Source organism: Protomyctophum bolini, assembly GCF_963924005.1.
Source record: "Protomyctophum bolini genome assembly, chromosome: 2".
In the NCBI taxonomy this organism is placed as follows: Eukaryota; Metazoa; Chordata; class Actinopteri; order Myctophiformes; family Myctophidae; genus Protomyctophum; species Protomyctophum bolini.
Genome location: NC_137863.1, coordinates 32,795,154 through 32,807,653, shown reverse-complemented (window position 1 = coordinate 32,807,653; position 12,500 = coordinate 32,795,154). Strand labels below are relative to the sequence as shown.

At 43.4% G+C, this 12,500-nt stretch overlaps 1 protein-coding gene and 2 long non-coding RNA genes across 4 annotated transcripts in view; 2 read left to right on the top strand and 1 right to left on the bottom strand.

Annotated features, from left to right (window-relative positions):
- Positions 1 to 1,423, top strand: part of LOC308332532 — a 1,473-nt gene extending 50 nt beyond the window's left edge. The window contains exons 1-4 of the long non-coding RNA XR_013965718.1: positions 1 to 39; positions 129 to 198; positions 526 to 673; positions 1,353 to 1,423. The exon at positions 1 to 39 is cut by the window's left edge and continues 50 nt beyond it. This is a non-coding gene — a long non-coding RNA (uncharacterized lncRNA). The remainder of the gene's footprint in view (positions 40 to 128; positions 199 to 525; positions 674 to 1,352) is intronic.
- vgll4b (vestigial-like family member 4b) overlaps positions 1 to 12,500 on the bottom strand; it is a 70,126-nt gene that overhangs the window by 16,862 nt on the left and 40,764 nt on the right. For both annotated transcript variants that reach the window (XM_080788410.1, XM_080788409.1), the window contains one exon: positions 10,955 to 11,204. In XM_080788410.1, the coding sequence (XP_080644536.1) occupies positions 10,955 to 11,204 (250 nt within the window). The remainder of the gene's footprint in view (positions 1 to 10,954; positions 11,205 to 12,500) is intronic.
- LOC308332537 lies at positions 1,423 to 2,632 on the top strand. Its single transcript, XR_013965720.1, has 3 exons — positions 1,423 to 1,471; positions 1,861 to 2,009; positions 2,463 to 2,632. It is a non-coding gene; the product is annotated as an uncharacterized lncRNA (long non-coding RNA).

The window sequence follows — 12,500 nt, the reverse complement described above, 5'->3', positions numbered from 1 at the left end:
TTAGGAGAAAGCCAAGATGGACTGCTGATTTTGGCTAATGTGAGTATTGATCAATTATTGTTCAATATTGTGATTGTACACATGCTACAACATTATTATTTTTGTCCTAATTTATTTTAACTTTTCAGTGGTCTAACACAAGTGCTGACGTCGAGAGACAATTCATCCTACCAGCCAGTCCTCGACTTGTTCTGCTTGGTATGTATTTTTGTGTAAAAAAATGCCCTTTGTGTAAAATGAGGCAATCATATAACCTTCATGTGAAGATGCCATGCCTTAATTGTATTTTAAGTGAAGATACATCTTGCTCAACTGAAACTGAAATGAAAAGTAGGGAGAGTCTTCTGTTCCATATGTATTTCCTGCCCTTCTACAGATCCACCTTGCAATCCAAGCAACTGCCATTTTTCATGTTTTTGAGAAATATTAAAATGGAATCAAATGAATGTTCATGATAGTAACTACTTCTGTAGTCTCAATCTAATTTCAAACTCTGTTTGTCATGGACTCATTCCCTGTAAATAGTAAATACAGCCAGTGGATGATCAGCGTTGAGGGGCACGTGATCTGTGAGGGCATTCGGGTCAGGAGTTGCTGCACTGTTTGCGGTGTTCTACATTTTCAACCTCAAGTACCAAGACGAGGCCTCCAGAACCCTGGAATTCATTCAAAGGTATCTATTGCTGGTGTAAACATCATAGGTAATCCAAGCTTAGATATATTGTATATATCTCTGCTGCCGGGAGGAAACCTCATAACTCCAAAATGTTCATTTTTCAGGAAATGGAAATTAAGAAAACCTTATATTTTTAAAACAAAGCAATACAGCCTCATCAAAGTTGGTGTTGTAACTGTATGTCAATTACTTCCATGAGAGGGGGAGAGGTGGTGGAGTTAGTTGCTTTAGTTGCTTTGAGGGTCCAAAGAAGTTGTCCAAAGCACTTTTTACTACTAAACCTCAAAAATGGAGTTATGAGGTTTCCTCCCAACAGCAGTGGTAATGGTAAAGATTAGGGCTCTTCAATGATTTTCAGGCTAACAAAGGACCCGTAGCTGAGAGAGATGCAGGTACCCACGCACACTACATAAACTTCATTGAATAATATTGTGTTTCAGATTAAACCTTTATAGGTAGATTCATAGACTTGTTTCACAGCAGTATCATCAGTGTTGTGTAAAATGTTGTTTGTTTGTCTTTTTTTTATACCAAACCTCTAATGCATATATCCAATCTACACACTGACAGTACAAAACGCCACAGTGTGATGCATTGTAAGCTTGTAGATCTGCTATTTTCTGTAGTACACCTATAGTATTTTGGACAAATAATTTTCCTTATTCCTTTCCCATAGATGGTTCATCCGTATTCACCCTGAAAGAGGTACCAAGGCCACCACTGGAACGGTTGTCTCCAAGAAGATGGTAGCCACACTGCTGAAAAAACTGGTTGATTTTGAGTGGGAATTCATTGGTAGGTCACAGCTACTACTGTAGCAGCACTGTAGCACATTACCAGTCTACTGATGTATGTTAATGTTAATGTAAATGTACCATTTTCAAAGCATACTTATTTACACGCACATCGATGGTGGGTGCTGGGCCAATAGTCTAGTCTAGTAGAGCTTTCACACAGGTTTCAGGCAAAGGATTTACCTTATTATTGCAACAACATTTCGATCTCCCAGGATCTTCATCAGGTCATTCATTCTAAAATATGCACACCTGTTCCATTATTTTTAACCCTTGTCCCCCAAATGTTTTATGTTTTTGAGAAATATTTTGTTCATCTATTAAAATGGAGTCAAATGTATGATAGTAAATACTTCTGTAGTCTCAATCTTTGTATTTACTATTTAACAGGGAATGAGTCCATGACAAACAGCCAGTGGATGATCAGTGTTGAGGGACACGTGATCTATGAGGGCATTCGGGTCAGGAGTTGCTGTTTTTGGTGTTTTCAACTTCAAGTACCAAGACGAGGCCTCCAGAACCCTGGAATTCATTCAAAGGTATGTATTGCTGGTGTAAACATCATAGGTAATCCAAGCTCAGATATATTGTATATATATCTGCTGCCGGGAGGAAACCACATAACTTCTAAATGAAAAATATCCATTTTATAAATATTAAAATATTATTTATCAATATACACCCAAATTGTGTACCTCCCCTACTGTGTACCACCCACACAAACAGCAGGTGAGTCTCATCACTCTTGAGGAGCTGGGAATTTGACATTCTAGAATATACAAGTATACCAGAATACACAATAACCTTTTTAAAACCAGATGAATGGCCCTTTTAGATCTATAGGTTGGCACTTGTTACCTGACTGCAACATTGTCTGTAACTCTACACTACTGGTGTGCAACCTCTATTATATACCTCCTTTCAAAGTTTTTCATTTTGAACCTTTTTAAATGTATTTAGCAGCTACATTGTTTTGCTTTTTTTTTTTACAGGCACTCCTGATTGAGCCACGCGATGCAAACCAAGCCAAGGCCTCTTCCTTTCTCCATCGCTTCCCAATGTCTCCCTTTCATGTTAAGTATTTGCACTTCAACTGTGATGCACTGCTGTTAAAATGATTGTATTGATGCTGCATATTAATATTGCGTATGACGCAGATGATGCTGTTACCTCTCATGTTAAGTATTTTGAATGTTGGCTAGACTGATACAATGCTGTTAAAAGATTGTTCTTGATGCTGCTGTATTAATATTGCATTATAATGCAGATGCCGTTTTTGCCATGTCCTGTCATTCAGCATTTTAAATGACAGTTTGTTAATTTAAACTGTTTATCTTTTATTTATTGGTTTTTTGGGGGGTTAATTGAGACTGTTTGCTCATTGTCTACCCATGCATGAGTCTGTCAGTCAGTCTGTCATTTATTATTGATTGCATTTAAAATAATAGAAAAAAGTTTTAATGGAGACTATTGTTGAATAGCAGCTTTAATAATAAACCAACTGTGTTGAATATCTATACCTGTGTGTTTTGTATTAGTTGTATATCAATAATTAAAATTTTATTACATTTTATTGAAAACATGCATACTGGAACATACTGTAAAATGACAGTAAAACCCATAGTTATACTGTATTTTTACTGCATTTCAAAATACTGTATGCTGTTAAATTACCATGAACCCACATTTAATTTAAAGTTATATACTGTAATTGAACAGATGATATGCTGTTAAATTACCATGAACAGACATTTAATTTACAGTTATATACTGTAATTGAAAAAAAAGTATGCTGTTTAATTACCATGAACCCACATTTAATTTACAGTTATGTACTGTAATTGAAAAACGGTATGCTGTTAAATTACCATATGCCCACATTTAATTTACAGTTATATACTGTAATGGGAAAAAAAGTATGCTGTTTAATTACCATGAACCCACATTTAATTTACAGTTATGTACTGTAATTGAAAAACGGTATGCTGTTAAATTACCATAGGCCCACATTTAATTTACAGTTATATACTGTAATTGAAAAAACTGTATATCTACTGTAAAATGAATTACAGTAGATGTACTGTAAAATAACAGTAAATTGCGGGCGTCAGTGCTGCCAGTAATTTACTGTAATAGTACAGTGAAATCTCTTACAGTGTAGACTTAAAATGCCAGGAAGGGACAAGTGGACAAGAGATCCAGTATAAGTCATTGTACACTTGGTGTCATGCTGAAAATATCCGACCTACAAGCTCCAACGAGCGCCGCCGCGCCGTTCGTCGTCACAAAGCGATCTGGTCTTATTGACGGTGTTTGGCTTGCCGTTTAGTGAGTGACAGCTCGAGCACACACACACACACACACACACACACACACACACACACACACACACACACACACACACACACAGGGAAACACAGAGTAGATTTATATGCTCTTTTACTAGGCTGTCGGCTTCTGCGTAGCCTGGCATTAGTGGTAGGCCCTCTGCGGCGCGGCCCACTGAATGATCCCTTAATTTTAGAGACGGTACAGGCTCTCCAGAACCCGCAACACACACACACACACACACACACATTAACGATCCGGTCGTATATCCCGTGCGATTATTACGGCCGCTCCTCCTAATCTGTCATTAACTATAGGCTATCTCGCCACGCTTTGTCTTCGACTCGACCTCAAGCCAGAAGTCACAGGGTTGTGAACGGGGGTGACGGGAACACACTGAACCCTCTCCCACGCCCACCCAGCAGGCCACACACACACACACGCAATAATACGTCAGAAAACGCAAAACGCAATTCTACATGTTACGAGACAATGGCATAATTGCCCTGTGGTGCGAAAGAGTAAATAAAAACTGAGCATTTAACACATTTGAATCAAGCGGAGGTTTGGGTTTTGAACGTGCGCGAGGGGGGGGGGGGGGGGGGGGGGTGGATGGTTATTGTAGAGACTGCCAATTTGGTGCCTCGGCTATATTTATTTTCGAGGCTGCTGTGAGACATAAAGAGAGGGCCATAAAAGTCCTGGGCTTTTTTCTCACAATTGTGTTTCCAAAAAAAACGTTTCAGTGAAAGAAAAAAGTCTCCCAATCTCTGAACTGGGTGGGGGTTCATCCTGCCGCTTCTAAAGGAGAGAGAGAGAGGGAACAGAGGCACACAGAGCGAGAGAGAGAGAGAGAGAGAGAGACACACACACACACACACACACACAGGAAACATCTGGTAAGAATCAGGGGGTGGAGGAGGAGCATGAGGAGAGGAAGAGAGAGAAAAAAAAGAGAGGCAGAGGAGCAGGAGGAACCACAGGTTACACACAGGGCCGAGCGAGGCCTTCCGAAAGAACCACACACACACACACACACACACACACACACAGCCGCAGCGCTCACACAGGGCTTTGTATATAAAGCATCCAAACATCCCCACACGGTTTACTCTGCCTGCAGGCCAGGCCTTAGCCAAACGCCACGGACCGGAAGCTCAGCGATAATATTTGCAGCCTTTAAAATAGACAGCGAGCGAAGACGCATCGGTGTAACTGTAACACACCTGTATACCAGAGCCATTTTACTGGACCGTAACTATATATATATATACATACACACACTTGACCCATTTAGACCTCAAGTTAAATTTTACAAATGTCTTCTAAATCATAACAGTTTTCAGAAAAACCCTATGTTTATATTCTATATCAGTGCAGGTTCTCAAACTGTATTTATGTCAAGATCTACAAGCTCGTCGCGCGCCGCCGAGTGTGCAAAATGTGGCGCAAATCTTTGAATATATATTCTTTGGGAGCGAACGTTTTTAACTCAAATCTTTGCTTCTGGGGGTGTTCCTGGAACAACATATTTTCAGATGGGGGTCGGCGGCCAAATACATATAGTTTGTGGGGGTCCTTGACATGAAAAACGTTATTAAGAACGACTGACATAGAAACATGAGGCTTTTCAGAAAACTGTCAGGATTTAGAAGACATTTGTAAAACCGTCCTCGGGTCTAAATGAGTTAAGTGTCTTTTGGCATTGCATATGGAAATATTGACAGAAATCTTGTTGTGCCAGTAAACTGTAAACTGACCCAGTTTTGATATCAAACTGCTGAGAGACCCAGCAGAGGAAGGACAAGCCTTTGTTGCTGGAGCCAAGTCAGATCGGATATGATGGGGACAGCCGTAGGAAAACATGTGGAAATACACTCACTCACTCACTGTCTCTCTTTCTCACACACACACACACACACACACACACACACACACACACACACACACACACTCTTAACACACCCTTAAAAGAGGCACTCGGCGCTTTCTCCGTTTCACACCCACAACACAAAACGTCCCCGCGTAAAGAAACCCCAGTCTATAACAATGATTCCGTCAACCTTGGCCACATGCACCGCCAGTGGTTTGCGTTCTCCGAGCGCCGCGGCAGGCAGGCTCTGTTTGGCTTATGGGAGAGGCCAGCCATGAGAAAGACACACTGCTGGAGTTCCCAGCTAGAATGCAGCTGGAGCGTTTATATTACTGGAACTGTGCGATACTTAATTGGGGATTTATATGCAGATTGCCTTTGAATGAATCACATTTATCTGATTAACTTACTTAAGCCCCTATATATATATATACTTTGTTGCGCCTTTACCCTTTATCCAAGGCGCTTTACATAGATTGTTTTTACACACATTCACACACCGATGGCGGCGGAAACCATGCAAGGCCCCAACCAGCACATCAGGAGCAATTAGGGGTTTAGCGTCTTGCTCAAGGACACTTCCACGCTAACTCTGGGTCGAAGTGTCTAACTCTGGTTGGAACTGTCTACCGCTGAGCCACCCCCGCCCCGTGTCCAAACGTCACAGACAAACTATAACCCCAATTTGTAACCCCAAAAAGTGCTGACAGAGGCAGTGCCGAGGCCTTCTTAGAAAGTCCCAACTTTGCTGCCACACATTCCCTCCCTCGCTGCTGGAGCTGTGTTTCATTTGCTCTCTTTACAAAATCCTATAGCTTGCAGATATTATTTTATTTTGAAGAGCTAAAGATACAGATGTGCAGCTGAGCTTTTATTTGGGCAGATGTATACAGCTCTGGAGCACAGGCAGGCAGACAGGCCTACAGGCAGGCAGGCAGGCAGACAGGCCTACAGACAGGCAGGCAGGCAGGCAGGCAGACAGGCAAGTAAACAGGCAGGCAGACAGTCAGGCAGGCAAGTAAACAGGCAGGCAGGCAGGCAGGCAAGTAAACAGGCAGGCAGGCAGGCAGGCAGACAGACAGGCAGGCAGGCAGGCATCAGCAAGCTTCCAGCCCACAGGCTCTAGTGGACAGGATAAGGCCTCTTTGTTCCTGGCTCCTCCTCCTTAGCGAAAATGAGAAAATAGCCCCCGCCTGACAAGGAACCCACTCAACACATACACATTCACGCACATGTGCACATGCGTGCGCGTGTGCGTGTGTGTCTGTGTGAGTGTGTGTGTGTGTGTGTGTGCGTGCACTCGAACACAAAACACAGGATAGGAGGACTGCTCTATCTCCTTACACTGAGCAACACTGTATTCAGTAACGGATCTGTTAGCTATTATCATGAAGGGATATGTTTTGTTCTGACTGCAGCCGAGTCGTACAAATACATGTACATATACGAGTAAACATGACAACACAAAATATGAATTCACATAACTTGAGAGAGAGTTATAGGCTAGGTCTCCTTTCCAAAATAACGAAAATAACTGATCTAAAAGACTAATAGATAGCTATTGTTGCTAATTGTTGTACAAGGAAACGTACATTACATCGGCTGAGGAAAAAGTCAAACCAACAAAGAAGGAAAAAGTAAACGACAGCTAGAAAATAGTAACACACAAAACAGACACACAACTTATCTATCGAGATGAAGTTCACACATTTTGGGGGCGGGAACCCCTTTTGGTGTTTTAAGCATTATGTTATACTTGAGCTATTGAAAAATAGCAGACCTACAAGCTCGTAGCGCGGCACTCGTGCCACGCTATGAGCTTGTAGATATGCTATTTTTGAAAAATCGTGAAAATGTGGCGCAAATCTTTGAAAATATATTATTTCAGAGTGAACTCTTTTACTCAAATCGTTGCTTTGGGGCGGTCCCTGGAACAACAGATGGGGGTCGGTGGCCATTTTTTTGGGGTCCTTGACATGAAATATTGAGCACCACTGATATAGAAACATGAGGTATTTCAGAAAACTGTCATGATTTAGAAGACATTTTAGAAATGTTGACGTCAGGCCTAAATGGGTTGCCTGATATACTTTGTCCCCTCTTTGTTGTTTGACTTTGAATCAAGCCTCGCACATCAAACTTATATATAGTGTTTTTACATACAGTACATACATGCATGTGTATGTATGTGTATACTATGTACAGTATGTGCATGCATGCAAGCTTGAACACCTGCAACTGATTACCAAACAAACGGGACAGCACAGTGGCGGCAGTCACGCACACACACAAGCCCTTTCAAAAAGACACACACGGGGACACACTGGCCGGTGCACGCACGCACGCACGCACGCACGCACGCACGCACGCACGCACGCACGCACGCACGCACATGGTAATATAACAGCAGCCTGCCATTTCGAATTAACGATGAAATTAAGTCATCAATCGGTTACTTCACACCTGTGGTTATTTTTCATGTTTTTTACCACATGACCCATATATTCGATGTAAATAAAAGCGCTACAAACGCACAATGTGAGTGGTGAGCGTTGGTGTGTGGTAGGATGGATGGGGCCCATATTATGGACCCCGTTGAGGGACTCCCGTCAAACCAGTATAAGGGTTTAACCCATTTAGGCTTGACGTCGACATTTTAAAAATGTCTTCTGTTTCTGTATCAGTGGTGCTCAATATTTCATATCAAGGACCCCAAAAATGTATTTGGCCCGCCGACCCCAATCTGAAAATATGTTGTTCCAGAAGCAAAGATTTGAGTTAAAAACATTCGCTCTGAAAGAATATATACAAAGATTTGTGCCACATTTTTACGATTTTTCAAAAGTAGACGAATCTGCAAGCTCATAGCGAGGTGACGAGGAAGGACACAAAATGGTTACCACAAAAGGACTTGCAACAGTTGGTGGGGGGGGGGGGGCGATATGACAACAATAAGCCACATTATACCCACCCACACAGACAGTGTTGTGAGGCACGGCGTAGCTGCTGGGGCATTTGCATATCAATATAAGCAGAAGTTAAACCACATGGCATAATGACACTTCAGTGTCTCACGGAGACCGAAAATACTCCAGACCTCCGAGTCGTGAGACCGCAAGCATGGGGGAAAAGACGGTCTCACTGCAGACAATAGGTTACAATGTGGACTGTACCCACCGTGGCTCCCACCACACGGATACGCAGAAAACACCAAACAAGATGACTTTGCAAAACAAGAATGTCTCGAGTTTTGACGAGGCTGCATGACAAGCTAATCCTTTGTTATGAGCCACAGCTGCTCACATGATTAAAGGCTGCCACTGGGACAACGTGATTGTTGCGCTGCTGCTCTTCACAGAACATTTGAGCAAATTTAAGGCCTCGTCTTGTTGAATGCCATGCAGATATTTCAGCTACGAAATTGCATTTTCATAACCCATTTAGGCCTGACGTCAAACAAATGTCTTCTAAATTCTGACAGTTTTCTGAAATACCTCATGTTTCTGTTAGTTCTTAAAAAGCTCTATACCTTGAGTCAATGTCACTGTGGAAGGAGAACTTAAAAGAGGGTCCAAGGCAGCTCTGTCCAGTTGAAGTAGAAAGAAATCATTTATTTCATATTAAAAACAAGGGTTAAAAACACGACCAGTTTTCTCTACATATAACGGACCCACGTAGCGCTTCTTCTTTTTTTACTTTCTGTTACCTCATGTTTCTGTATCAGTGGTGCTCAATATTTCCTGTCAAGGACCCCAAAACGTATCTGTGTTTGGCCACCGACCCCCATCTAAATAATACTTTTGCTCTGACAGAATATATATTCAAAGATTTGTGCCACATTTTCACGATTTAAAACAAATAGCAGATCTACAAGCTGCGAGCTTGTAGATCTGTGCGTGCGTGCGTGCGAGCGAGCGGTTACAGTATTTGTATTTTATTTTTATATATGCTGTGATACGTAGTGCGTTCTGTAATTTACGTCTTTATTTATTTCTGACTGGACTCTTGGAAAACTAGCCGATAGGCTTAAATTAAGAGATCCAAATAAAAATGTAATCTCCCCAGCGGAGGGTGTGTAGAGCCCAGGGTCACATTAGGTAATTGACACAGGGGTGAAAAATGGGTTACAAAATCGTGGGAAATAAAATAAACAAGTAAACAGCACTTTTTGGGCCTTTGGAGCCTCAGTCTAACACATGGTGACTGTAGTCATTTTACTCAGTAGTAACTACAGTATGTGCTCCTTTCACTTAGTTAAAGGTTCCCTAGTTGTGATCCTTCTAGTATTACAATACATGAACTCATGTCCATCTTGGTGGCCAAATTATGAAACAACAGGTGACTTTAATCAAGTAACAACGACAGCTAAGAAGCAAATGATCTGCATCTGTGGCCTTATTCTGTGCACAACTACACACACACACACACACACACACACACACAGTAACAATCTTCAGACTGTACAGAAACGTCAAAGACATACACGATGATGAATATTCTTCACGGCTCTGCCTGACACCTCGCTGACTCGCTCTACAATAAATAGCCACGGCGAGAGAGAGAGAGAGAGAGAGAGTCTCTATACTGTCCTGGCCCCAGCTAGCAGCCCCTCCACCGCCAATCAGCGCTGCAGAATCTCTGGAATCCGAGGAAGTCGGAATGTGGGAACGTTGGAAGCTAGGGGGGCTGCATGGAGCTGCAGTGTGACAGAAGCCTGCCAGCCCTGCTATGCATGCCAGCCTTCCTCTGCTGCTGCTGCTGGGCATTCCACTTCCCAGGCTTCCAACACTGATCATGGGCTATAAGGGGAGAGCAATGTGGAGCCGTGCTAAACAGAGCCCTGGCACACTGCGTTCTGTGCAGGCAGGGCCACGTACGGTACGGTACGGTGGCGAGCTGGCCTCGCGCTGCATGCTGGCTGCACAAACCGGTTGACGCCGGCCCGTTTCGGCGCACAACTTATAGGGCCAAGAAGCAGGGCTCGCGCACTGCACTATTGTGCTAACTCCAACACACAAAAATAAACACACAACCATGTGTTTGTGTGTGTGTGTGTGTGTGTGTGTGTACGCGTGCGTGCGAGCGTAACGTATGCTATACTATAGGGGCCGTGCGTTACACAAGGGTGTGGATTTACACCAGCATGCATAAATATCAGTTCAAAAACACCACAGTTTGTGGTATATACGCGTTTTCCTGCACTGTGTGTGCATGCGTGCATGCGTCCGTGTGATGTGTGTGTGTGTACTTGCACGCGTGCGTGCGTGCGGTGCTTCTACGTACAGTGACTGGGCAAACAGCCGGCTCATCTTGGCCACGTGTTCGTTGTCCTCCATGTCGCTATCCCCCCCCTGGTCTCCGCTCAGCTTCCTCTTGCTGGGGCTGATGGGCGGCGGGCCCGTCCTGCTGTGGCCGCCAGACGACATGCAGGAGGACGAGGAGGAGGACGAGGAGGACGAAGACGAGGACGAAGACGAAGAGGACGAGAGGGACAGGGACTGGAGTCGGGGGTCCCCTCGCAGGGCTGCCTCGCCTGACGGGGAGAGAGAGAGAGACAGAGAAGAATCGGTTAACCCCATTTAGGCCTGACGTCGAAATTTAAAAAAAAAAGTCTTCTAAATCAATGACGATTTGACGCGTAAACCTAAACCTAACCTCCCACGGGGCAGCACACCTAAACCTAACCTCCCACGGGGCAGCACACCTAAACCTCGAGTTACGTGGATTACAGACGTGCGCGCACGCACACGGACACACACGTACAGAGACTTGGTGCATTTATAGATAGATTAGGTCACCAAAATTGAGACCTGAGAGCAGATTCTACTAACTGTCTTCTAATTCACGACAGTGCGTGCGTGCGTGCATGGCGGTGCACAATGTTCTATTTATCCACCTCCATCTTCAGGCAAACATCCTCATGCTGTCACGAGTGTCCAGGTAAATCAACACAGCTTCACAGCTGTTATGTAAACTCACAAAACCTCAGTCAGAGATTCTAATGAATATGTGACACTACGCTGCTGGTGTTTTAAGATAACAACGTGGCTATTAATTAGGCCAATGCCAGATTTAATTTGTTCAGTCAATCTTTTCTTTTTTTCTTTTTTGTTAATCCATCCATCCATCTTTTGTTGCCAGGGACACTTTTAAAACTCTTTTTCTGCCAAGGGCATGTTTGGACGGATTAAATTAACCCATTTAGACCTGAGGAGATTCTACAAATGTCTTCTAAATCCTGGCAGTTTTCTGAAAAACCCTATGCTTCATGTCATTCTCAAACTATTTCATGTCAAGGACCCCCAAGATTATATGTCATTAAAATATGTTGTTCCAGGGATCTCCCAGAAGCAAAAAATTGAGTTAAAAACGTTGGAAGACGACAAGCAAATATCGGCCAATAAAAATGTTTGCCCAATTAACACTAATTGCGGTATAACGAGCCTCGAATTTCCATGAGCTTGTGTTGTTGATGTGATAATGACACAAAGTATGTTGACTCATCGCAGACAGACACACTGGTGGCTCACATGATACAGACAAACAGACTGACTGACTGACTGACTGACTGACTAGTGGCACACATGATGCACACAGACAGAGACGGACAGACAAACTGCCACAGGGCAGCACACCTAAACCTAACCTCCCACGGGGCAGCACACCTAAACCTAACCTCCCACGGGGCAGCACACCTAAACCTAACCTCCCACAGGGCAGCACACCTAAACCTAACCTCCCACGGGGCAGCACACCTAAAGCTAACCTCCCACGGGGCAGCACACCTAAACCTAACCTCCCACGGGGCAGCACACCTAAACCTAACCTC